General features: G+C 38.4%; 1 protein-coding gene and 1 long non-coding RNA gene across 3 annotated transcripts; one reads left to right on the top strand and one right to left on the bottom strand.

The window, feature by feature from the left end:
- Nucleotides 1-231: 231 nt before the first annotated feature.
- On the bottom strand, nt 232-2,375 carry LOC110904510. 2 transcript variants are annotated; one of them, XR_004883573.1, is made up of 3 exons: nt 2,055-2,375; nt 573-1,971; nt 232-362 (listed from the first exon to the last, which is right to left on the bottom strand). It is a non-coding gene; the product is annotated as an uncharacterized LOC110904510 (long non-coding RNA). The 2 variants fall into 2 exon arrangements; XR_002572582.2 differs by having other exon boundaries at nt 573-644; nt 2,055-2,071.
- Nucleotides 2,376-18,973: 16,598 nt separating this feature from the next.
- LOC110904511 (WAT1-related protein At1g21890) lies at nt 18,974-22,923 on the top strand. The gene is made up of 7 exons (XM_022150351.2): nt 18,974-19,254; nt 19,355-19,417; nt 19,617-19,733; nt 20,352-20,601; nt 21,666-21,824; nt 22,252-22,403; nt 22,493-22,923. Exons 1-7 carry the CDS (start codon nt 19,061-19,063, stop codon nt 22,689-22,691), a joined length of 1,134 nt encoding a protein of 377 aa, XP_022006043.1. The 5' UTR covers nt 18,974-19,060; the 3' UTR covers nt 22,692-22,923.
- Nucleotides 22,924-25,130: the final 2,207 nt, after the last annotated feature.

The following is a 25,130-nucleotide window of genomic DNA, read 5'->3' as shown; positions in this document are numbered from 1 at the left end:
TTCTCCGCAATAACACGTCGCAACTTCAGTGTTGGTGGTTGCTAGCGGTGCTGTGGACTTGGTGCTATTTGTCACGGTTTTACATCCCCCCTCGCAACGCGGGAGGGTTAATACTAGTTATTATATATAATATGAGTGAAATTTAAAATTGAAAACAAGAAATCGGTGATTGGTTGCACAGATTTCTTAACTTGTTATGAATATAATTATGAAAAACTAGAAATAGCACCCCGCCGCGTTGCGGCGGGTACTACGATTTGTTGCTCCGATGAAGCACAACAAACTGTAAAGGCAGAGTGTTACTCGACCATTTTCTTCAAGTAATCACTATAAACCATCAAGACATACCCCTTCATATACATCTGCATGTAATTGTAGTTGTGAAAAAGACAATTAGAATTACAAAGGGTATAGTAATGGTGTAATGTGGAAATCAAAGTGTAGATACATGCAGATTTCATTAAAAAGCAATTCAAGCATCAACAACATTATTAACTTTAAGAACGAACATACTTTTAGCAATTTATGAATACATAAAAGCATTCCATGTTAACGAATAAATTCATGGCTACCTGGTTAACCCAATGGCCAAAGGTCAGCCCACCGCCCGCGACCGTAGAAAGCGCTCGGTAGCCCAAATCACCCTATATATACACAAATGAGCCAATCATTCAGTAGCTAATCTGCAGAATGACACTATGTAAATGTATGAAACACTGCCTAGAGTGCAAAATACAATTCCAACAATATATTAAAACATCAGTGGATCATAATGCAAACACACTAAATTCAAAGCTTGTTACTTGATTCATAATAATGTAAAGAACATAAGATAGTTGCATGCTTACATTCAATCCATCATGATAGTAATGTAGACTATAATAGGCAATAAACCCTAATTCAAAAATAGGCACAAACTCATAAATAACATCGCTGAAATTAAAAATGAAACCGAGAAATACAAAATGGAACTTGAAGAAGCTTAATGAAGCAAAGCAATAAAAAAATATAAGATAGGACTATACAGATGCATTTCGTTCGCGAAGAAGTGGAAGTTCGCCGGTTGGTGGAGGTTCATCGGAACTTTGCCGGAACCCTAGGTTTGGTCGCCGGAAGTTCAACTCGGCCGAAAACCCTCTCTGACGTCGTGCTTAGTCCATAACCACTCAACACCATCATTACCAGAAGAACATAAGCTCTCTTCAATTAAAGAGTCAAGTGGTCCTTCACATGTTGCACACCAGCAATAGTATAGTTATATAGGCTCAGACATGTTGAAGAAACAGAATTTACGCGTGTTGGCTGCACACTAAGAGGTTAAAGACCTCATGTGCCACGCCAACAAACACTAAAATCTTAGTTTCTTCAAACAAAAACGCATCATCATAGCCCAGAAGTAGATACAATACTGATATCACATGCCCACGGTTCACAAATATGAGTACAGGCATCAAAACTTTACCATAAATAAAACTTTAAGCAATGGGTACAACCATCAATACAGCCCAATGGATAGACTCAGAGGGTGTAACCGAAGGAGATAACTGTGGCTGCATTGGAGGTTACAGATGAATATCTACCATCTCTCAAACATGCCACGCCACGCCATGGTTAAATCCTCATCTCGGTTTACACCCGCGCAATCATCATTGCCTAACTCAATAACCAAAACGCCAAACAATGGTTGCATAAAATCAATGCCAAAAAAAGAATCATAGACCAAATGATGTAGCTCCTATATTATCAAAGGAACTCTACAAATCACAAATTTATATATATACAATATACGTGGTCTTCAGAAATCCTAGCCAATAAAGTAAACACATAAGCGAACTCACGGTTTCAAAATTCAAATGAAGAACATCTCAGATGAAGACACCCATAGTCATTGATAATCGTAGATAAAAGCAATCACCACCCATCAAAGTCGGTTAGAGTCTCAGCATAGGAAACCCTAGCCATCATCGAAACCTAACAAAGAAAAGCCAAAAATAGCCACGGTCAACAATAGAAAACAATGAAGGTGATCAGAGAGAGGAAATAATAGTCGCTACCATAAGTGCCCTTGAACGACGCCGGCAACAACCAACCATTATAGACCGGCCACAGTGAAAACCCCAAAAATCCAGAAGGCATGCAATGATCTTGAGCTCCGACGAACGGTGCCCTAAAATCCAGTTGCTATGCCAGAATCGGGGATTCTAGAGAACGCCATAGGAACCCTTGGACTGACAAACACCGCCGGTGACGGTGGCTCTCTAGCCTACGGAGCAACATAACGTCGGCGACGGGAACTTTCTGCTCTTTCTCTCTCTCTAGCCCCCACTCGTCTCCGCTATGAGCCAAGAACTATGACCGGCAAATGTAGGTCATGAAAACCGGAAAACGGGAACTGTTTCTAAGAACATACCCAAATTGTATATATTGAATAATTATGAAAATAGAAGAAAATAAATGGTATTAACAAAGTATAAATTATCAACTTTTTGTTGCATTATATGTTGTACCACAAATTTAAGGAGTTTTTCAAAAAAAAATTGATTTTTCACTTTTAACCCAAAACATTTTCATATTTTGTATTTTAATCCCTTTTATATTTTTTTTATTTTTAACCCAAAGTTTCCATCTTTTATAATTTAACACAACACTTTATTATTTACAACTTTGGTCACCCATATTTTTTATCTTTCGCAAGTTTTACGTTTCGTTCTAAATTATGCGCGTTAATACGTTGTAGCGTGCATGTGGGGTTCAACTTTTTTTTCTCTATTTTTTCATATTTAACAGAACCGTCGCAACGTGTCCATTTTTTCCCTTTTGACAAGTTCGCCGCAACGGGCGGGTCCTAGATCGACTAGGTTATTATTTTCTACGTTCTATGTTTCTGGTTAATTTCTTCGCATTAACACACTGTAACAGGTGTGCGTGGTTCAACGATTTTAAATCTGCTTTTCGTTCAGTGTAATTTTTCGATGTTGAGAGTCGATGCCGTTGTGGCATGGTGCTATTTGGCACTGTTTTACGAACGTTTTTAATCTATTAAATTTTTTACTAATATTTTGTTTCGATTTACCCCTATACTTCCTTTACTTAAAAACTATTTTTTACGTGCATATTTTATGTACGGGTAGCTATAAATATGATTTGTTCTACATTTCGACGTAAACTTTCTTTATAGACGAGTTAGGTAAAATATAATAAGTTTTCGTTTAAAGAAACCATTTTTACGTGCATATTTTTATGTACGTTTTGGTATAAATTCAAGTTTTTCTGCGCTTCGATGTGTTGGTGCACTTGTGTCTGTACTTTGTCTGTATTCGGTCTGTATGTAACGATGTCCAGATTTGTGTTGTAAGTTGACCAAGTCAACCATCCTCCGGTTTGACTTGGACAACAGTTTGTATATTGAAAGATGTTCTGATCGAAGGATAGCTTCTCGAAGGATTCTGTTGATCCTTCGAGGTGCACGAAAGATATAGTTCGACTGTTAGACCTCGAAGGATGATCCTTCGAGGTCAATGCTGATGATTCGAACAACTTATCCTCGATAGATGATCCTTCGGACCATCTATCGGATCCTTCGATCTGGCATCATGGGCTGGGTATATATATACCCATGCAGTGTATGTGTGAGTTAGTTCTGAAAGTGCTGCCATTTGCACATCCGAGAGATAGAGAGCTTTGAGAGCATTCTGTCCAAAACTCACACACACACTTAGAGAGTTTATAGAACATTTCTGTAAACATTGAGCTTGTAACCGAACCCTCATTGCATTAATACAAGTTGTGTTAATCGGTGAACTTGTGTGTTTGTTTCTCTACTTGCTACTAACTCGGTTTGCTTGCTAGCTTGGATTCCGCACTCGCTAGTAGGTTTGTATAACAAGGTTTAGGTTCGTAATCCTCCGAGAAAAGGGACCTACAAGTGGTATCAGAGCTAAGGCTCTTTACCTTGTTTAAAACCGGGTTTTTACAAGTTTTGGTGTGTTGAAACACTTGGTTTTGCGCCTGTTTTTACTTAGTTTCTTGCATTTTCTTTGAGTAAAAACGTGTCTAAACTAACCGGGAGTGTTTAAAGTGGGGTTGGGTAACTTAGAAACTTGTTTTTGAGTGTTTTGGTGATTTCCGGCATACTCCGGTAACTATTCCGGTCACCGGACTGTGTGGATAAGATTGTCCATATTTGGTAAACTTTCAGGTCATTTCAAAGTTGGTAGAAATCTGTGTCAGACCTTACCTCCTTTTGCCGAAAGTTGACTTACCAACCTGTCACCTTTTCACCAACCCATCACTTTGTGCCAGTGTGTCAGAACCTCTCGAAAGATATCCTTCGACCTCGAAAGACTATCTTTCGATCAAGGAAGGCTCGAAAGATTATTATCCTTCGACCCATCCTTCGAAGTCCGAAGCATATCTTTCGATAAAGGAATCTTTTCGAAAGACAGGTGTCCGAAAGATAAGGATTTAACTCGAAAGATAAGGATCTTTCAAAGGGGAATCCTTCGAGTTCTTGAATCTTTCGAAATCATTGTTCGAGATTCAACAGTGATCTTTCGAGCACTGTTGATTCTTCGAACAAGATTTGATCTTTCGAAGTGTGGTCTGTTTATTGCTAACAAGTTTCTGTTTTCTTTTAAGATCTTTCGAACTAGGGTCCTTCGACTGTGTGTGATCTTTCGGGTGCTCATCATCTTTCGTGACTTGGACATAGAATTTATTTTTCTTGTCAAAGATGAATCCGAGTTGGTGGGGAAATCCGGCTCCAGACAGTGGAAAATACATGAATACCAGTCAATCTCCATCATGGGCTGAATCGCCGGTATCTACATCCTCACAAACAAATGCCACTCCAGCTGGTCAATGGGCGTTTGTTTCAAATCAAACTCCGAGTATTCAAAGTCTTCTACTAAGCGAAAGTGAAACCGGAAGTTTGAACAGGCCTCCAAAGTTGATGCATCTTAATGAATATCCGGGATGGGTTGATCGTTTCCATACATACATTCTTGGTCAAAATACAGAGTTGTGGTTGCGGTTCACTACGGAATTCGATCAATCTATCGAGGTTGCTGCTTCTTCGACAGCTACATTTGCCGATCTTCCTGATGATCAAAAGAAGACGTATGACTTAGAAAAGAAAGCATACGCTATTCTCACTCAAGCACTGAGCAAGGATATTTATCATCAGTTCGTCAGTTTCAAGACTACGAAGAAGCTGTGGGATGCATTGAAGACAAGAGGAGTAGGTAATGAAGCCACACGTCAACTACGACGAGATCTACTGAAGAAAGAATTCGATGGCTTCACATGTATGGATAAGGAGTCCTTGGGAGATATGACAAGCCGTTTCTATCACCTACTTACTGAGCTGACCAACTTTGAAGTCACAACGACTCCAACAGAGGTGGTAAAGAAGTTTGCCGATGCATTGCCTCCTCAATGGAATAACTTCCTGGAAATCTTGAAGTACAACGGAACGTTGAAAACTACAAATATCAACGATTTCGTGCAGCTTCTGGAGAACAAGGATCAGGAAGAAACGTTGAAGGCAAAGAGAGTTGCAGTGCCACAGAATCCAGAGATGTATTATGGCACCTCCACTTCTTCATCTGCAAAAGCCGGTTCACATGCTCCACTTCAAACGGCGTTTGTCACAAGCACGGATATGTATGGCAATCCAGTGCAAGTTCCTGTAAAGCCGCCTCCAACCACAGATCTGTATGGAAATCCAATACAACCACCTCCTCCTCCTGCTCAACAACCACAATATGCGTGTTATGGAGGAACATCATCTGCTGCAGGTCAACAATCAAAGCCAAATACAGTACAGCTTGACACTTCAAGTTTCTCTAAAGTCAGTGTAGAAGTAGCTAAGGAACACATGGAGCTACTTAACACTGTAGTGAGCGCGTACTGTGGGTTGATAGAAGGTCAGATTGGAAACATTAATCTGACACAAGAAGATTACAGGCAGATTGATAAGGAAGAGATGGACTTGATGGATATCAAGTGGGCCTTTGCGAGTGCTGTGAGAAGAGCAAAGGATTGGATGGAAAGTACTGGCAGAACCAGCTTGGAAAGTAAGCGAGACACCAAGTATGGGTTCGATAAGCAGGCTGTTAAGTGCTTCAACTGTGGTGAACGGGGCCACTTTAAAAGGGAATGTACAAAGCCAGCACAGCACGGGAATCAAAATCCCTTCAGAAACCGAGGCAACCAGCAGAATCAGAACAGAAACACTGAGCGTTCATTGGTGCCTGCAAATAACCAAACCAACCGAGCACTTGCAGTTCAGGTGGATGAAGGTTGTGACTGGTCAATCCAGTTGGGTAGTGATGCTCCTGATGAAACAGCATGTTTTGCTCAAATTGTGAAAGAGTTAGTTCACACCAGTGGTAGAGAATCTTCTGCCAGTGGTGGTGAATCGTCTGAAGATGAAGACTCTTCTGGTTATAGCAGGAGTGCTGATGAAGAATCATCCAATTCTGGTGATGATTATGTGGGTGAGACATCGAATGCAGCAATCGATGCAGATATTGATGAACTCTTGGAGGAAGCTGCAGCAGAAACTCAAAGAAGATCTATTCTGGTGGATCAAGCTGCTTATACTTCGTCTTCTCTCCATTCAGCCTTTATGGCTAATGTCGACGGTTCATCAAGTCAGGTATGTGTCGATGAACCCACTGCTATTAACTGTGATGAATGTGATAGATTGCATGCTAGGTGTGCTGATTTGGAAGGAAACATGTCTGAGTTGCAAGCCAAACATGATGCTTTACAAGCTAGTTTGTTTGACTTGCAAGACAAACATAGTTCCTTGAGTGCTGATTGGTGTGACTTGCAAAGCAAGCATGAGGCTTTGCAAGAGAAATATGATGTGACATTCATCCACAATCAGAAGTTGACTGTGGATCTCTCTAAATGCACAGAAGCCAACATGTTTTATGAAAACCATGAAAAGGAATTTAAGTCAGTAATTGAAACATTAAAGAAAGATAAAACTGAACTGACTAAAATGGTTTCAAGAAAACAAACTGATATTAATTTGTATATCTCTCGTCTTGAAACAATGCAAAAAGAGATGGCTTGTGTGAAAACCGAAAGTGATGCGATCCAACTCAAGCTAGACAGTTATTTGAGCTCTAGCTATGTGTTAGATCACATCATTGATGTTCAGAAGGAAAAGAGAGATGTCACATGCATAGGCTACAAGAAGTGTCCACCACCAGTGAGACATAATTATGATGCCATGCCTGATGAAGAGGACAGGGTTTTCTTTGAACCTTCTGTGCCTCTAGATGTTAAGGAGTTTACTGCAGGACTCGGATACCAAAAGGAAGTATCCTCAGATTCAGATGTGTCAGCAGATACATTTGTGAGTGCTGAACAGAATCAAGATCCTCCAGTTGTGATTGAGGATGCTGATTCGTCTGATGATGAATCTGACGATACTGTCCCAGCAAAGTCTGATGCGGTAGCCAAAAATGAGGACATACCTCTTGAGAATCACATTCTATGTGATCCCCCTGTTCAACCCGCTAAGACTGTTGCAACTGAGTCCTCATCTGCGGAAGAGCCGGAGAGTGTGATTTTGCTGTACACTCTAGTTGGTGATGATAAAATTTACTCAGACAAAGATTTTCCCATTAAGAATGTCAATCAATCCTTAATCTGTAAAGTCTTTGAGAATTCAACGAGTAAGTTCTTGGGAAAGGCAGGACCTAAAGTTACAGTTACACAGTGTCCTCCTATTCCAAAAGCTGAAATCCGAAAGCAATTTGGCAACAAGAAATTGCCAACATTGCCAACACAACAAAATCACACCAAACCCAAAGGTAAAGCACCGGCTCAAGCTAACAAGAAGCCGAACCAAAAGAAGAAGAAAAAGGTTAACTTTGTGAAATCGACGGGAACGGACAAAATTGAAAAGTTTGAAAATCAATCTAACTTAGATTTTGTCAAGAAAGCTATTGTCGAGAAAAGAAATGAACCAAGCAGTTCAAAACCTAGTACCTCGGGTTCACAAAGTTCAACATCATCGGCTAGACGATCACATGATTCTTCGGGGTTTGTAGAACGAAGATCATGTTTTGAATGTGGAACCATTGGACATATTATTCGTAATTGTCCATATCTTCATAAACAAAAAGGAAAGGTCGATGATCCCCGTGGCAAAACTGACCGTAAGCCAACTGTTTCCACAAAACAAGATCCCCGACTTGTAAAAGAAAGGGAAAAGAAACAGAAACGCCAACAGGTCAAAAAGATTGAAAAAGCGATTAAAACCGATGTGGTTCAAAAACAATCTGTTGTTGTAAAACCAGACAATTCTAAAACTTCAAATCATCAAGAAGTTAAAATTTTGAAGAAAAACACTGGTGAAACCAAACAGACTTGGAAACCAAAAACGGTTGTTGAAACAGGGGGACCATCACAATTCACCAACCATCAAAGACAAGAAGTTATTGTCATTGATGAAAATGGAAGACCCAAGACCACAATGGCTTGGGTCCCCATCTCCAACTAATTCATTTGAGTTCATGTGCAGGGTGCTTCAGGAGGAACTATCAGTAGTCATTGGATTGTTGATAGTGGGGCATCCAGGCACATGACAGGCGACATGAAGCTTCTCTACGACGTTAAATCTATTAGAGGAGGTTATGTTGCTTTTGCTGGAGATAAAGGTGGATACATTACAGGTGAAGGAATGATATCTAACGGGATTGTCAGCTTTGACAAGATCAATTTTGTGCAACAACTTGATCACAATCTTCTTAGTGTTTCTCAAATCTGTGACAAGAAATTTTCAGTACACTTTGATGCTAATGGATGTTATGTGCTGAAACCCGGCTTCAAAATTCCAAAAGAATGGATTCTCTTGTCGGCTCCAAGGATAAATGATTTGTACGTCCTTGACATGAGCCAAGCTATTACCACGTCTGCACAAGCAACTTGTTTCGTTTCCAAAGCCACAGAAAAAGACACTATCTCTTGGCACAGACGAATGGGTCACATTCACTTACGCAAAATGAATCATTTGGTTTCAAATGAATTGGTGAATGGTGTTCCCCTCAAAAATTTCCATCTTCAAGACATCTGTGTTTCGTTCCAGAAAGGAAAGCAAACAAAGAAGAAGCATCCTACAAAGAAGATCAACACGGTGGCAGTTCCTCTTGAACGCTTGCACATGGATTTGTTCGGTCCTGTCAAGCACAAGAGTATTCGGGGTGATCAATACTGCCTCGTGGTTACTGATGATTATTCAAGATTTTCTTGGGTTGCGTTCATGGCACACAAGAGTGAAACCTTTGGTATTATCAAAAACTTAATCATTCAGATTGAGAATTTGTATAAGTTGAAGGTTAGGCGGATACGTAGCGACAATGGTACTGAATTTAAGAATCATTCCATGGCGGAGTTCTGCACTTCAAAGGGTATTCTTCATGAGTTTAGTGCAGCTTATACTCCTCAACAGAATGGTGTCGCTGAACGTAAGAACCGCACATTGATCGAGACTGCTAGGACAATGTTGGTAGAGTCACAGTTGCCCATTCCATTCTGGACTGAAGCTGTGGCCTCTGCATGTTACACATTGAACAGAGTCCTTACAGTCAAAAGACACAACAAGACATGCTTTGAGCTTCTTCAAAAACGGAAACCAGATTTGTCTTATCTAGAACCGTTTGGAGCTCCATGCACAATCATCGATCCTAATGGAAAGTTTGGGGCAAGAGCAATTGATGGATACTTTCTTGGGTATGCCACCCCTAACTTACGAGTCTGGAATCTAGAGACTAAAAGGGTCGAGGAATGGTCTGAGGTCAGAGTACAAAGGCACACCTTGCCAGTCAAAAATCCGGGTCAACCTTGGATGTTTGAGTACGATGACTTCTTCAATTCGATCAATGTTGAAGTCGTTGAAGAAAATGCTGCGGCTAGGATGTTTTTCGAGAGTGACAATGCAACAGTTTCACCGGTGGTTCGTCCGATTCTTGTTAATCAAGAACCATCTTCTTCGGTGAACAATAATACTCTCAACAATGAGGATTTTCATGATGCAAACGAATTGAACGAATCTTCAGAGGATGATGAATTTCTAGATGCAGATCAAGAAGCTCCTACAACAGCAGTTCATGGTACTTCAGAGGGTACTCCTCCAGTGGATACACATAGAACAGCTGAGACTACTGCATCATCCTCTTCGTCAATTCCGGGTCTTGAATTGGTTGTTGATCTTAATCTTAACAACCTGGGTATAAATGTTCCAGTTCCAGATAATACAGAAACAAGGATTCATAATACCCATCCTCAACAAAACATCATTGGAAATGTGCAAAGTGGCGTACAAACAAGAAACATGTTGCGAAACAACAACAATGCAGGCTTGTATGCAGCTATTCGAGAATCCGGGCAACAAAACGACTGGTCCTTCGCGTGTTATGTCTCACAGGAAGAACCAAGAACATGGAAAGAAGCCTTGAAAGATAGCGCTTGGGTTGAAGCAATGCAGGAAGAACTGCAACAATTCCAGAAGCTGGGTGTCTGGAAACTAGTAGAGAAACCTGCTGGATACAAGAAGATTGGTACCCGTTGGGTTTTCAAATGCAAAAAGGATGACCGCGGAGTTGTTATCCGAAACAAAGCACGTTTAGTCGTTCAGGGTTTTCGTCAGATTGAAGGGATCGACTACAACGAAGTCTATGCACCTGTTGCACGTCTCGAAGCAATTCGAATCTTTCTAGCCTATGCGTCCTTCAAAGGATTCAAGGTCTATCAGATGGACGTGAAAAGTGCATTTTTACATGGTGTGGTTGAAGAAGAGGTGTACGTCGAGCAGCCTCCAGGTTTTGAAGATCCTATCCATCCCGATCGGGTTTGGTTGCTCAACAAAGCTCTCTATGGTCTACATCAAGCACCGCGAGCTTGGTATGCAACCTTATCTCACTATCTGCTGGAGAACGGTTTTCACAGAGGTCTTATCGACTGTACTCTTTTCATCAAAGAACAAGATGGAGATCTTCTTCTGGTACAGGTATACGTTGATGATATTATTTTTGGTTCTACTAATGATGTCTTGTGTAGGGAATTCGAGCGCATCATGCAGGATAAATTCGAGATGAGTGCTATGGGGGAAATGACTTTCTTCTTGGGCCTACAAGTACAACAAACGGAGTCTGGGATATTCATCCATCAGACTAAATATGTTGGTGACATCTTGAGCCGGTTCCAGATGTCTGATGCAACGCCCATTGGTACCCCATTGCCAACTAATCACGGAATTACTCCTGACTTGAAGGGAGAAGCTGTTAGCCCCTCAAACTATCGCGCTATGATCGGATCTCTTATGTACCTCACAGCATCAAGGCCAGACATAATGTACCCAACATGCCTGCTTGCCATCTTGCTGCTGTTAAAAGGATCTTTCGTTATTTGAAGGCGTACCCTGACACCGGTCTGTGGTACCCTAGGGATAATAACTTTGAATTGGTAGCTTTTAGTGATTCTGATTTTGGCGGATGCAAAATCGACGGTAAATCCACAACGGCTGGATGTCAGTTCTTAGGAAATCGCCTAGTTACATGGCAGTGCAAGAAGCAGACGTGTGTCGCTACATCAACATGCGAAGCTGAATACATTGCTGCCTCAAGTTGTTGCTCCCAAGTTCTTTGGATCCAACAACAAATGCGGGACTACGGTTTTGAATTCCTAACTACTCCTATTTACGTTGATAATTCTGCTGCTTTAGATATCACTAGAAATCCTGTGCAGCATTCAAAGACCAAACACATCGAAATCAAATATCACTTCATACGTGATTGCTTTGAGAAAAGGCTAATCGATGTTGTTAAGGTCCACACCGATGACCAACGTGCCGACTTATTTACCAAAGTTTTTGACAAATCTAGATTTGATTTCTTATTATTGGTAAACGGCATTAAGGTCAAGCAAGAGTAAAACCAACATTGGAAAATCATTTTTGTAAATACCTTTGTGTTTTAAATTTGTCTTAGTTTATTGATTTTAGGGGGAGTAAATCCAAAAATCTGAAAATCCAAAAACATCGAAAAATTTCAAAAACACAAAAACAATAGAAAAACAAAAATGAGTTTCCTGGCGAGCAAAAGAGAAAATGATAGTACATCAGTGGTCTATCCTAACCTCTTTAAACCTTAAATGCAAAACGATAAGCAGCTCTATATAAGATGTGTCGGTAGGCTCACAATCATTTTAAAGTGTGCAGGGTGATATAAATCTTAATAGACTGAAGACCAGGTGGGAACCATTCATTGGCATATGGTCTTAGTACCGAAATTTCGTTTGATAGATTGCCGAGGTTCTGAGATATTCGGTCTTTATGCTGCTTATCATCTGGGTATCATGGTTGTATCTTTTACCGAAAAATAACGGGGACGCAAGTCTAGATCTTCCATGATACTATACATACGTGTACATATTGCATACTGCATTCGACCTCAATAAGTGATAAACAATCACATGTCCATATCAAATAAGTGATAAAATATCACATTTTTCCGGGTGTCAAGTTCGTCTCTCTGCTGTACGGAAGTACTGACCTGTTCACGGACTTGCACCTGTGCCCTCATGCATACGAAAATCAAGTTCCTCATCAATAAGTGATTATATCACATAGGGCTTGTTTTCAAATCAAAATAAGTGAGTATCTCACAATTTATAAGGTCAAACAGATGATAATCAGTATACTCACCGGTAAGATGAATTCTCGTCCATACCTTGATACGGGAATGTGTCGTGATGTGGATGAACACCGGTCGGTAAGTATAAATCATACATTAACGTATCCTCTAAACATGATTACATCTGATAAGTTGAGCTTAAGTGGACAACAATACCGATAATTGTTATAGGATGCTTATCTTAATGTTAATTAACTGAACAACAAGAGTGTTTTGACATGACCGTACACTGATATGATTCTCTTACCCTCGAAACTCGCAAAAAGAATGTTTGTATATATTTATTTATTTACTGTTTAACTTTTATTGTTTTCTTTTAAAACAGTTTCGTCGTTTGGTGCATATCAGCACGACATTAGCGGTGATGTCGTTTGATAACACTCAAAGGATTTTAAATTGTTGTCTTTTAATTTCAAAAATACCAAAAAGATTTTAGGTGTGTTTTAATATAAACTTTATAAAAGCCAAAAAGATTTTATTTCTGCTTTATTTTCGATCGTACGATGTTGGAGCTCAAGTCTTCGTTACCTGAAACCTGAACGAAAACCGAACTGACTAAATCTTCATAAACGGTCAAAATTTGCAGATTTTGAAAGTTAGAATTTAAACTTGATAATTTTATTAAACTTTCAAACTGTCGGACGGTGTTTGATTGTGACATGGTCATTCGTGTGTCATTTGTTTATACTATGTTCCAAGCGGTTGTTCTCATTACGCGTTTAGATTTCTTGCATGTGCAGATTCTAAAGGCAAGGAGAACATGGTCGATGACAAGCTTTGGAATGAAGACACGACGAGAAGGCGCTCAAAGGATGAAGATGATCGAGTAGCCGCTGACCATCATCAACACCTCAAGGATCTCACTTCATAAAGATAAAGTCTTTTCACGAGCATAACTCAAGGGGGAGCTTATGTTAAGGGGGAGTTTGTCAACACACTTCCTACATGATACGGGTAGTTTGTTGATACACTCTCTGCTTTCAAGACGTGAAGACTTTGAAGATCCTCCGACATTGAAGACTTGAAAGGACATCAGAGTTTTGATAACTCGAAGACCAAAGACCGTCGAAGTTCAAGACGAGTCTACAACCATAGAAGATAAAGACAAAGCTACAGCCAAGGGGGAGTTTGTTGGTGCACTTGTGTCTGTACTTTGTCTGTATTCGGTCTGTATGTAACGATGTCCAGATTTGTGTTGTAAGTTGACCAAGTCAACCATCCTCCGGTTTGACTTGGACAACAGTTTGTATATTGAAAGATGTTCTGATCGAAGGATAGCTTCTCGAAGGATTCTGTTGATCCTTCGAGGTGCACGAAAGATATAGTTCGACTGTTAGACCTCGAAGGATGATCCTTCGAGGTCAATGCTGATGATTCGAACAACTTATCCTCGATAGATGATCCTTCGGACCATCTATCGGATCCTTCGATCTGGCATCATGGGCTGGGTATATATATACCCATGCAGTGTATGTGTGAGTTAGTTCTGAAAGTGCTGCCATTTGCACATCCGAGAGATAGAGAGCTTTGAGAGCATTCTGTCCAAAACTCACACACACACTTAGAGAGTTTATAGAACATTTCTGTAAACATTGAGCTTGTAACCGAACCCTCATTGCATTAATACAAGTTGTGTTAATCGGTGAACTTGTGTGTTTGTTTCTCTACTTGCTACTAACTCGGTTTGCTTGCTAGCTTGGATTCCGCACTCGCTAGTAGGTTTGTATAACAAGGTTTAGGTTCGTAATCCTCCGAGAAAAGGGACCTACACGATGTAAACTTTTTTGGGAAATGATTAAGGTCAAATATAATATTTTTCGTGTTATTTTTATGTATGTTTTGTAAAGTTTGTTTCGTACCGAGTGGAGTCAAATTATGGTTTCTTTTTCTCCCCTTTTTCGAAAGCTCTAATTAATCTCTTTCGATTACATGTGCAGATTTTCCTTCATACCCGTTACGTTTTATATGTATGACTTGGGTCACATATAATACGTTATGATTATGAATTTGATTTACTTTACGTTTGATCCAATCACAAAGCTTATACAAGTTACATTGAGTTTAACAGGATACTTCGAAATGTGTGTTTTCATATGGTTAATGCATCATATAACGTTTGAACTAATCCATTCAATGTTTACAATGTACCCGCGCCGCAACACGGACAGGTCTTAATCCTAGTTATTATCAATAAAAACAAATAAAGTAAACGTATAAGCAAATATACATGGTTGGTGTCCCTCTTGGCTCTTGCACACACTTCAATTTTAATAATTTTTATTATAAATCACAAACTCACAATTATTTCTCATCCATTAGGCTTTATAGAATAAAGGAGGCGTCACTTCCACTATAAGGAAAAGAAATGTGAATTATTTGAATTATGATATATTATTGAATGAATATCCAAATCAGAAAGTGGTAAGCAATTATTTTGCAAAGGTTGATACCACCCACAACACAATAATATTAGTAGTATTTCTCGCAAACACTAGAAACCTAAACCCTACAAATGACGTCATATGCCACTTAAACCTAACAGCATTGGGTGGTCAATGAAATCAAGAAACCCACAACCAATCCAATCAAATTTACTTGACAAAGCAGTGGAGATTCTAAAGTTGCTACAGATTCTCCCATACAGATTACATGATTCTCTCCGATCAATCTTATTGTGGGGTCATGTTATTGTGTTCCAACGCCACACGAACAAATAATTGCCTTAAATTACTTGGAACTTAAAAATAGATTCTTCTTCCAAAGCTCCTAAGTTTGTATATTTAAATTTACAGTTTTCTATTGGTGAAGTGACCAAAATGAAATTGAGAAAATTGAAAATATAATTTCATTTGAAATGCCTCATCTTCACGTATCGTCATCAACCGTTCATTTGGTGTATAGAGCATAACACTATCAACTTTAAGTTGTGCATCTACTATTTTCATCTCTAAAGCGGTTTATCTAGAAAAAAAAATTAAATGTTACTGCTTAGTTAGAATCAAGGTGTGTCTCAGACGTACTATATAACGATTATGATGGCTTGCAATGATATTAGATGGTACAAAAAGGAGTACAACGGTAAGCATGAATGGTCCTGCAAGTATTAATATATACTCACACCTATACTCCTAACCTTCTAGGATTTTTGAACATTTTTCGTTGGTACCACCATATCGAGATATGTTGGTGTTGTTCGTTTATGAAAGTTCGCTTGTTTCTTTTCTTTTAAGAAATTGTAACGTCTCTGGACCACAATCTATTTACGTATATGCTTATTTCTTTTCTCTTTTCTGATCTTAAACGGTTCTTTATTTATAACAACCCTTGAATAAGGTCCATAACGATTCGGAATCAAGACCCCGAACGCGTATGATGGAAACCAGCACGAAAAACGAAGAAAAACCTTGTTGGGTCACGTCATGCTACGCGACGGTGGTAAAGTTATGCGATCGCGCGACGCGACACCTCGTTGACTACCAGAAAACACGCAGCACCACGTGGCATGCCTACGTGGTGACTCATGTCACCTATGCCCTAGCTAACCCCTTCGCGCTACGCGAAGGTGAAACCAGAAACCGGTCGCGCGACGCGACGAGGTCAAAACTCAGCTATATAAGGAACGAGAATTAGACATTCGAAATTGTTCAGTTTTTTTTCTTTTCCTCTCGTAACACTGCAATAATACCCGAAGCTCTAAATCTCTGTTCTGTAATCAGCGTGCTAACCCGAATCACTGGTACAATACTCTGTCTGATCGATCTGAAACCAAATTAACGGATGTTTAAGTGCTACCTGAATAGGGCTATACTTTGTCATCTACGTTGTGGTTTTGATCTCGTGATTATCGTTAAAGTTTGAATTTTGTTAATACACTAATACGTGTTGCATTGTTTGCTTAATTAGGAACCCAAGACTTAGACAAGAAGTCTATTAATGAAAACCCTAAATCTACAATATGAGTCATTCTCTTTTATCAAAATGCTTTCAAAACCCTAAATATTTTCTAGTTGTATTTACAGTGATTAAGTCTTTGTATTTTGAAATTATAGCCGGTATATGGGGTTTTGTATACATTACTTGATGATCTTTACTATTGGACAAAGGGCCAATGGTAATATGACCGCAGTCACCGAAATGGGCGAGTGACAAGTACTGTGGGTAATTGAAAGATATAAACAAATGTAAAAACTCTTAATGCTGTAATTACAATATTGTGTGTTTTATACGAATTGAATGAACTCACAAGTATTTTTCGCTAATCAAATGTTTTTAAAACGCGTTTCAGGTGATTACTATGAAGATAAGAAAAAATGTTATGAGGCACTCAAGCTTAAATAAGTGGTTATGTAAACCTGAATAAAACGTGTTTTGTAATTAAGGGTTTATCCTGGTGAAAATCCTTTATGTAAATATGGGTTTCATCCCAGAGTTTATGAAATGAAAACTACGGTGTTTGAAAACTCTGATATTTTTCCTGACACCGGTTCCTAATAAATTTCTGTTGCGATAATTTTAATAAACACCGGTACCACTTGTATCTGGTCACGGCTCCCACCCATGGCAGGGTCAGGGGTTGTGACATTATTTCAGATTATACCTTTATTTTCGTATTAGTTTGAGTTTCTTATATACGAACGCGTGTGGTTAAGTTTCATTTTCCCCAACAAAATTTCAATTCATATTCAAATAAAAGAACAATGTATCAATATTCTTTTCTTTTAGTTTTAAATGTTTCTTTGTGGTGATTCCTACTCAATGTGATACTACATTTTGTTTCTTAACAGAAAGTATTGTTGGAACTTGATACTTTAGTATGATAACAACTTATATTATTACTAGACATGATAGAGATATCTAACGCTAATAATGTTATTGCTTTTTAGGAGTTATATATGTTATGATGCTACATTGATATTGAGATGTATGATAGTTATGGCTAGAGATATTCGGGTTAGACTGATATCTGGCTAAACTAAGTTAGACTTATTAGAAGGTACATGTGTCAGGCCATGGTTGTATGTCTGAAGTTTAACCAACAACTCAAATTTAGTCCATTTTATACTATACAACATCCACACGAGGAGTCTCTAGATGTTTTATAATTTCATATTGGAGGCAACGGAGCTACAATTTCGACAATAGTTGAGTTATGTGATCGTTCCAAGCCGATTTTTGTGAAAATGGATTGACCTTTACGATAATGGAGAGAGCCCTAGCTAGTACGCAACAACTCAGTTAAAGTCGAGTTCTTAAAGAACACGGGAAGGACAACAAGGACTCATCAAAATAATAAGACTGTTGGTCCTCTCAAATTGATCTTTCTTGTCACCGTAAACATAAATAAAATGAACTAGAAAACTCTCTTTTCTAACCATAGATATACATTAATTGCATGAGTCGAGTTGAGTGAACCACATAAATACTATTGTTAATTTACTTTTTATACACTTAAAATCATGTCGGTATTTCTCATGTATATGCGACACCTTAGATGAATCTTACCTCGTTGTGTTTTGTCCAGTGAGAGATACTTAACTATTTGTGTTTTGTGTGGTTAGAGATAATTAACTATAAAAAATGACCCACCCAAATATAATCATTTCTTTTTGGACGCATTAGCTAAAAATAAGAGGATGACTCCACAAGTAAACATGTGAGGGAGTAATCCATGCTACGCGACTTGGAAATTTCCACTCAACCAACCAAAACAAATTTGTGTGCACTTTGTAAATAAAACACCCAATATTAGTTGATGTAAGAGATCATATGTTGGATGTATTTTATTTATTACATTGATAGTGATGTCCTAACATGTAATCATTCTTTTTTCGCATAGTAATATTCGGTTTTAATACATTTACTACATTAGCAGGTTTTAAAATTCAATTAAGGGTTGTGCTAAAAGTATTATCGTCTTGTGGTTTTTATTTATTTTACCCCCTCCCCCTAGCTAGTGAATCATTCACATCACGTCAGTATTTTCTCATAAGGAGATGCGTCAAGCATATAAGAGGTACGTTTACTTTTACCCATGTGTATAGATTCCATCACTTAACATATCGTTGTGAAACATGAATAACATCATACGAAATGTTTAAAGGGATGAGAGAATATTCTAATGCAAGAATCAAAGTGAGTGCTTTCCCTTGGTGCAAGCATAGATGTCGTGACAAACATTGTGTTCCCATTGATCTCCACTCAACATTTACCACCTAGGTTAAAATTTGCTTTCCATGTGTATATAAACCCACACTAATACTCCAAATAAGCACATCAAGTAGAAACTAAATTCCACTAACTAAATACATATAAACCTAGAGTACCCATTTCTCTACACACATAGCAGAATGGGTTTTCTCATACAAGCTTTAAGCTCAGCAAAGCCATACCTACTCATGGTGGCTCTCCAGTTTGGTTATGCAGGAATGTACATCATAACCATGATCGGCATGAAACGCGGACTCAGCCACTGGATTTTCGTGGTATATCGTCATGCTACGGCTACTCTTGTCATCGCTCCTTTCGCGCTTGCTTTTGAGAGGTTTGTTTCACAATGAATTACATACATGTACATGCATGCACATCCACACCAAGCCTAATTAGTTATGAGTTAAACTTGATGGTTTGCTCTTATTTTGCAGCAAAATAAGGCCCAAGATGACACGTTCGGTTTTCCTCAAAGTTCTACTTCTTGGATTGCTTGAGTAATTCTTCTTACCATGAAATATTATTGTTACTTTGTAAAGATATATTTTAACTTAAGTTTTTTTTTTAATTATAAGTTGCATGGCATAAATAATTAGTTACTTACAGAAACAAGTAGAAAACACATGATATCTGAAAAGACCTGTGCTCTATCAAAATTTTATAGACAGATCACTGATGTTACAATCATATTTACAGACCTGTGATCGATCAAAACCTGTACTTCTTGGGAATGTCCATCACATCTGCTACATACGCCTCTGCGATCATCAACGTCCTTCCTGCCCTCACCTTTATACTGGCCTTAATCTTCAGGTGTGTGTGTATATATACATCACTGATTTTTTTGGGTTTAGTAGGTGGTTTAGGATTCCACTAAGTGTTTCTATGTGCGGTTCACTACCCTATAAGCGAATTCAATGGAGTTTGGTGAAAATATGTAAGCGAGGGGTTAAGTTTGGTTATAAACTCTATGGAGTTTACTTTTCACCAAGTCGAAATAGAACTTGCATGAGTTCACTTGGATGGTTTGGAGTTTTTAACATGGTTTCTGGTCAGTTTTTGAATCATGTCTGGCTTCTAGGTGATTCGCTAGTTTAACTAGCGGATCCAGTACGTTTCGCACAAGGTGGCAGTGTTCAATTGTAAGAAACGTACCTGATCCACTAGTTCATCACCTAGAAGCCAAACATATGACAAAAACTATGTTAAGAACTCCAAACCACCTGAACCACCGAAAATTCAGTGAGAAACATATAACTTTAAATAAAGCGTCTAAAAGTAATTGGCGGAATCTAACCACGTACTAATCCAAAAAATTCGTATATCACCTTGTTTAGATTCACTAAGCTTTCTTAATCAACCTTTTCTAATAATCAAAATTCACTAAGCTTTCTTAATCAGCTTTTTTAAATAATGAAAATTTAAATCTAGGTTGGAGAAGTTGAATCTAAAGCGGATACATAGTCAAGCGAAGGTAGCCGGGACAGTGATTACAGTGACTGGAGCAATGGTTATGACCTTGTACAAAGGGCCAATTGTTGACATACTATGGTACTCTCATCATGGAGCATCAAGCGCGCACCATGCTGCCGCCTCGTCTTCCGGGCAACAACAGTGGCTCGCCGGTACTGTGATGATTCTACTTTGCACATGCTGTTGGGCCGGCTACTTTATCGTGCAGGTATTGTGTAACATCTCAAGTATCATATTGTGAGCAAATAGTGTAGATTCAGATTGTCGTATAAAATAATGGTAAATAGTATAAGGTGCAAACTCTAGGTAAATAATAATTTGATTAAGGTATATTAACCATAAATTTTATTAAGAGAGAACGAATATATACCGTAAATTTTATTAAGAAATAACGAATTTATACTTACCAAAATGATAAAAATATATCTTTTTACTTTTTAGATCACATATGATTATATCACCTAACATGAAGAGTTTGATATTTTCATCAGATTGTTCTTTCTGCAGTATTTTGTCTTAAACTAATATACATTTGTATTATTCGAAACAAACAAATTCTATCTATCGTACGAATCTTTGTCGTGCAGCTTTAAAATGGAATTATTTAACGTTAACTAATAATGGGATAGATATTAGTTTAACGTATTCTAATCAAATGCTTGTTTCCGGCCATTATCCACTTATGTTGCTTTTAACCATTCATGGTATTTGATTTTTATAAATAAAGACCTATATTACAATAACATGATTAAAAAGGTATTAATAATAACTTCTTTTATTCAAGTATATAATAAAATTATACATATATGATTAAAACATATATGAAAGTGAAATAACTCTCAAATGAAAATCATTAACCCTTTTCACAATAAAATCCGTTAAAGTTTCCTTATCAAGATTATATCGAGTTTAGCCATTTATTTCTCCAAGTTTGTACCACTTTACAAACATATAGAGGGAGGTTCGTGTAGAAACTGAATTTTTTTTGTGGAAAACGTAAGAAACTGAGATAATTACGCAACTTATATATATAACCATGTACATTTATACAAGTAAAAAGCGCAACTTGTGTACTTAATCACGCAATCGTATACACATAAAATAACTATAGGTCGTTTCTAGCTATTTACACATTTGTCACCGTCTCTATCTTGACCATTCATTTTTCTTGATCAATGGTCCATTTTAACTTTGGATACTTTGCACGCTTTATTTTTGGCTCCTAATATTATGAAAAGTCGATAATAAGAAAATGTAATTTTACAAGCACAGTCCATGACGCTGAAAGAGTATCCAGCTGAGCTGAGTCTAACGGCGTTGGTATGCTTAGCCGGTACAGTGGAAGGCGGGATTATAGCCATGGCTGTAGAGCGTGATCCTAAAGCATGGGCTCTTGGCTTCGATTCTCGGCTCCTAGCTTCAGTTTACTCCGTAAGTTATTAATTATATAACATTATATTCTTTTTTATTACTTGTTTATATCTGCATGTGAAGATAGAGGAATAATATATATATTCATATTCCAACTGTTGAGATCATACCAACTGTTCTAATGAATCTACTTTTGCCCTAAGGTATCTTTCATATATTGCAAGACGAGACATATTCTTTCTATAGTTTTGATGTTTATACAACTCTCGAATATAACGATTAAGATGTGACAGAATCCGTATAATTTTAGTATTTAATATGATGTCATTATATGCTCCATCACATTACAATATGCAGATAAAAGATATTATTCTGTGTAATAGTCTTTTTGGGGACACTAATAAAGTGATTTAGATATGGTTTTTAAAATTTAAAGATAAAGTCTAAAGCTTGATTCTTGATCCTAACAGTTTTAATGAATTTTTAGGGGGTGGTTTGCTCTGGGATTGCCTACTATGTTCAAGGAGTTGTTAACCGGATGCGTGGTCCAGTGTTTGTGACTGCATTCAGCCCACTATGCATGATCATAACCGCGGTTCTTGGTGCTATTGTGTTGTCTGAGCAAGTTCATCTTGGAAGGTAATTGCTTACTCGTTTTCTCAAATCAACTTAACTACATTAGTGATATCTATAACTTAACTTTATCATTTTGTGACATGTGATAACAGTTTGATAGGGGCCGTTATCATAGTGATGGGGCTTTACTCAGTGGTGTGGGGTAAAAGCAAAGATCATCTACTAACAATAGAGAAAGGTGCGGCTCACGAGCTACCAACCGTCGACAAGCGCCATCACCCGACATGTGACACCATGGATGAACCAATTAAGGTCACAAAAATAGAGACAGGTCTTCCACAAGAGCCATGAATCCTCTTAACCTTTCTTGACTTGTATTTTATGTGGTTCCCTTTTCATGATTCTTCACCTTAAGTGGTGGAATTATCTAGCTATAACTTATATATATATATATATATATATATATATATATATATATATATATATATATATATATATATATATATATATATATATATATATCCCTTTATTGTTATTATGTAACCCAATCAAAGGTTTATTATGAATGTGAGCTACAAATTCATCTTTTTGCAACATATAATGAAATCATTCTGAGTTTGTGACTGCTTTTGACATAGTTATGACTTATGAAAAGGAGCATGCAACAACTTTTTTTTATATGGGTCATTTTTCGAATATGTGTTTTTTCCGTATATTACACATAAAAACGAGAATCAAATACTACAGGACGTTAACAAATTAAATGTTCTCAGTGGTAACTTAACCGGCCACCAAATCGTGGGCCCGCTTCTAATGATGATAGTACATATTGAGTAAATGGAAACTGAAAATGATGATAACAAAGTTTAAACTATGTGCATCACATCTATCATCAGTAAATATCACTACTACAAACAAGGGCTTTAATGACAAAGATATCGATTAGTAATACCTGTTATGACACATCGATTACACAAAGATTTTTGTCATTGATGCTTGCCCGTAATTTCCTTCCCACTATATTACCAGCAGAACTTCTGGTTCACGATGATTTTTTTTGTCGGCAGACAATTTTTCAAAAGAAAATTTAGGTATTCATTTATGTTAGAAGGTGGAATGAAGCTCTAGTGACTGTAACAAACCAACGAAGGGTATTAGCGACATGGAAGTGACAGAAAGCCTTTTGTGACGGATTAGTGGTAGACAATTCCGATTTAAACGCCAACCTTTAGAAACTGAATTAAAAGGCCCCCACACACATCATTATGTGTGATTTTTTAGCTCAAAAACCATGGCGATAAAGGTTGGGCTGTTCATGAGCCGAGCTGAGCCGAGTCAGGGTAAGTTCGGGCTTGGCTCAATTATAAACCGAGCTAGCTTGGCTCGGCTCGGATTTGAAACCGAGCTGAAAATCTAAGCTCGGGCTCGGCTTGGTTTTAAACCGAGCTGGTTTGGCTCGGCTTGATTTGGCTCGATTTTATAAGGGTCTACATATTCACACACCTTATTCCCTATTTCCACACCCTTCTAGACGCCTCGTATAGCCCTATACGAGGCGTATAGGTTTGCTTTTCCCGACCAGCTTCTGCACCTCGTACAACGTCACATCAGTCACATCAGACGGGGAGTCTAGCCCTGTACGAGGGGTCAATACGAGGGTACTTAGACGCCTCGTATAGACCTATACGAGGCGTCTTGGGCTGACCGATTTGACTATGATGAGACTATGCCCGACATGACTTAAAGGCATACGGAGAGTAAAGACCTATACGAGGCGTCTTTAGCTCACATAAAATGCAACCTACAGTGCGTTCTTGGTCCACATCCGAGCATTCAACAAACAAACACTCACATTCTGTTTCTTCTTTTATTTATTCGAAAGACTCTTGTTGTTTGTATTTGCGTTCTTATCATCCGGAAGTGTTGAAATGTCATCATATTGGGACGGCAACTATATCTTCGGGCAGTATTCTAGCGAAAAGTGGGGGCACGAAAGCGTTCCGGTAACAGTTATTAGCGTAAATGTTTTAATTACTTGTTGTTTTAGTTTATTATTTACTAATGATGATACGGTTGTCTATTTTGGAGGAGTCTGGCGTTCCCGATTCTAATGAGCAAGAGGAGGTTGTGTCTAGTATACAAGGAAAACAAAACAGCCCGTTTCTAGATTTGAACAAGCATCCTCCTGTTGATGAAACAGCTCCTGTAGATGACTCATACCATGCTAGTGGATACGGAGGAGACGGTGGATACGGAGGAGACGGTGGATACGGAGGAGACGGTGGATACGGAGGAGACTGTGGATACGGAGGAAACGGTGAATACGGAGGAGACAGTGGATACGGAGGAGACCGTGGATACGGAGGAGATGGTGGATACGGAGGAGACAGTGGATATGGTGGATACGGTGGATACGGTGGATACGGGGGATACGGTGGATACGGAGGAGACGGTGATCATCAGCAATTCATTTCCCCGGGCACTCCTTACGTTCATCAAAACAATACGGACGTTGGAGGTTATGGTGGATATGGTAGATATGGTGCTGAAGCACCTCCCATTCTGGACAGTCCGTACTTAAAAAAGACGGTATAAATTACTATTTTATTATTAATATTTTTATTATTATTATTATTAATATTGTCGATGTTACAGGTTTTCAACTCCTTAGATGAACTAAAGAAACGGATACAAGAAATAGCAAACGCGGATGGTTTTGGTTATTGTCACCCGTCGATCAAAGAAAATCGGGGGAAGAACCGGGAGGGTATGGCTTGAATGTGATCGTGG

The sequence above is a fragment of the Helianthus annuus genome, chromosome 16 (assembly GCF_002127325.2).
Source record: "Helianthus annuus cultivar XRQ/B chromosome 16, HanXRQr2.0-SUNRISE, whole genome shotgun sequence".
NCBI lineage: Eukaryota > Viridiplantae > Streptophyta > Magnoliopsida > Asterales > Asteraceae > Helianthus > Helianthus annuus.
This window is presented reverse-complemented; position numbering and strand designations above follow the sequence as displayed.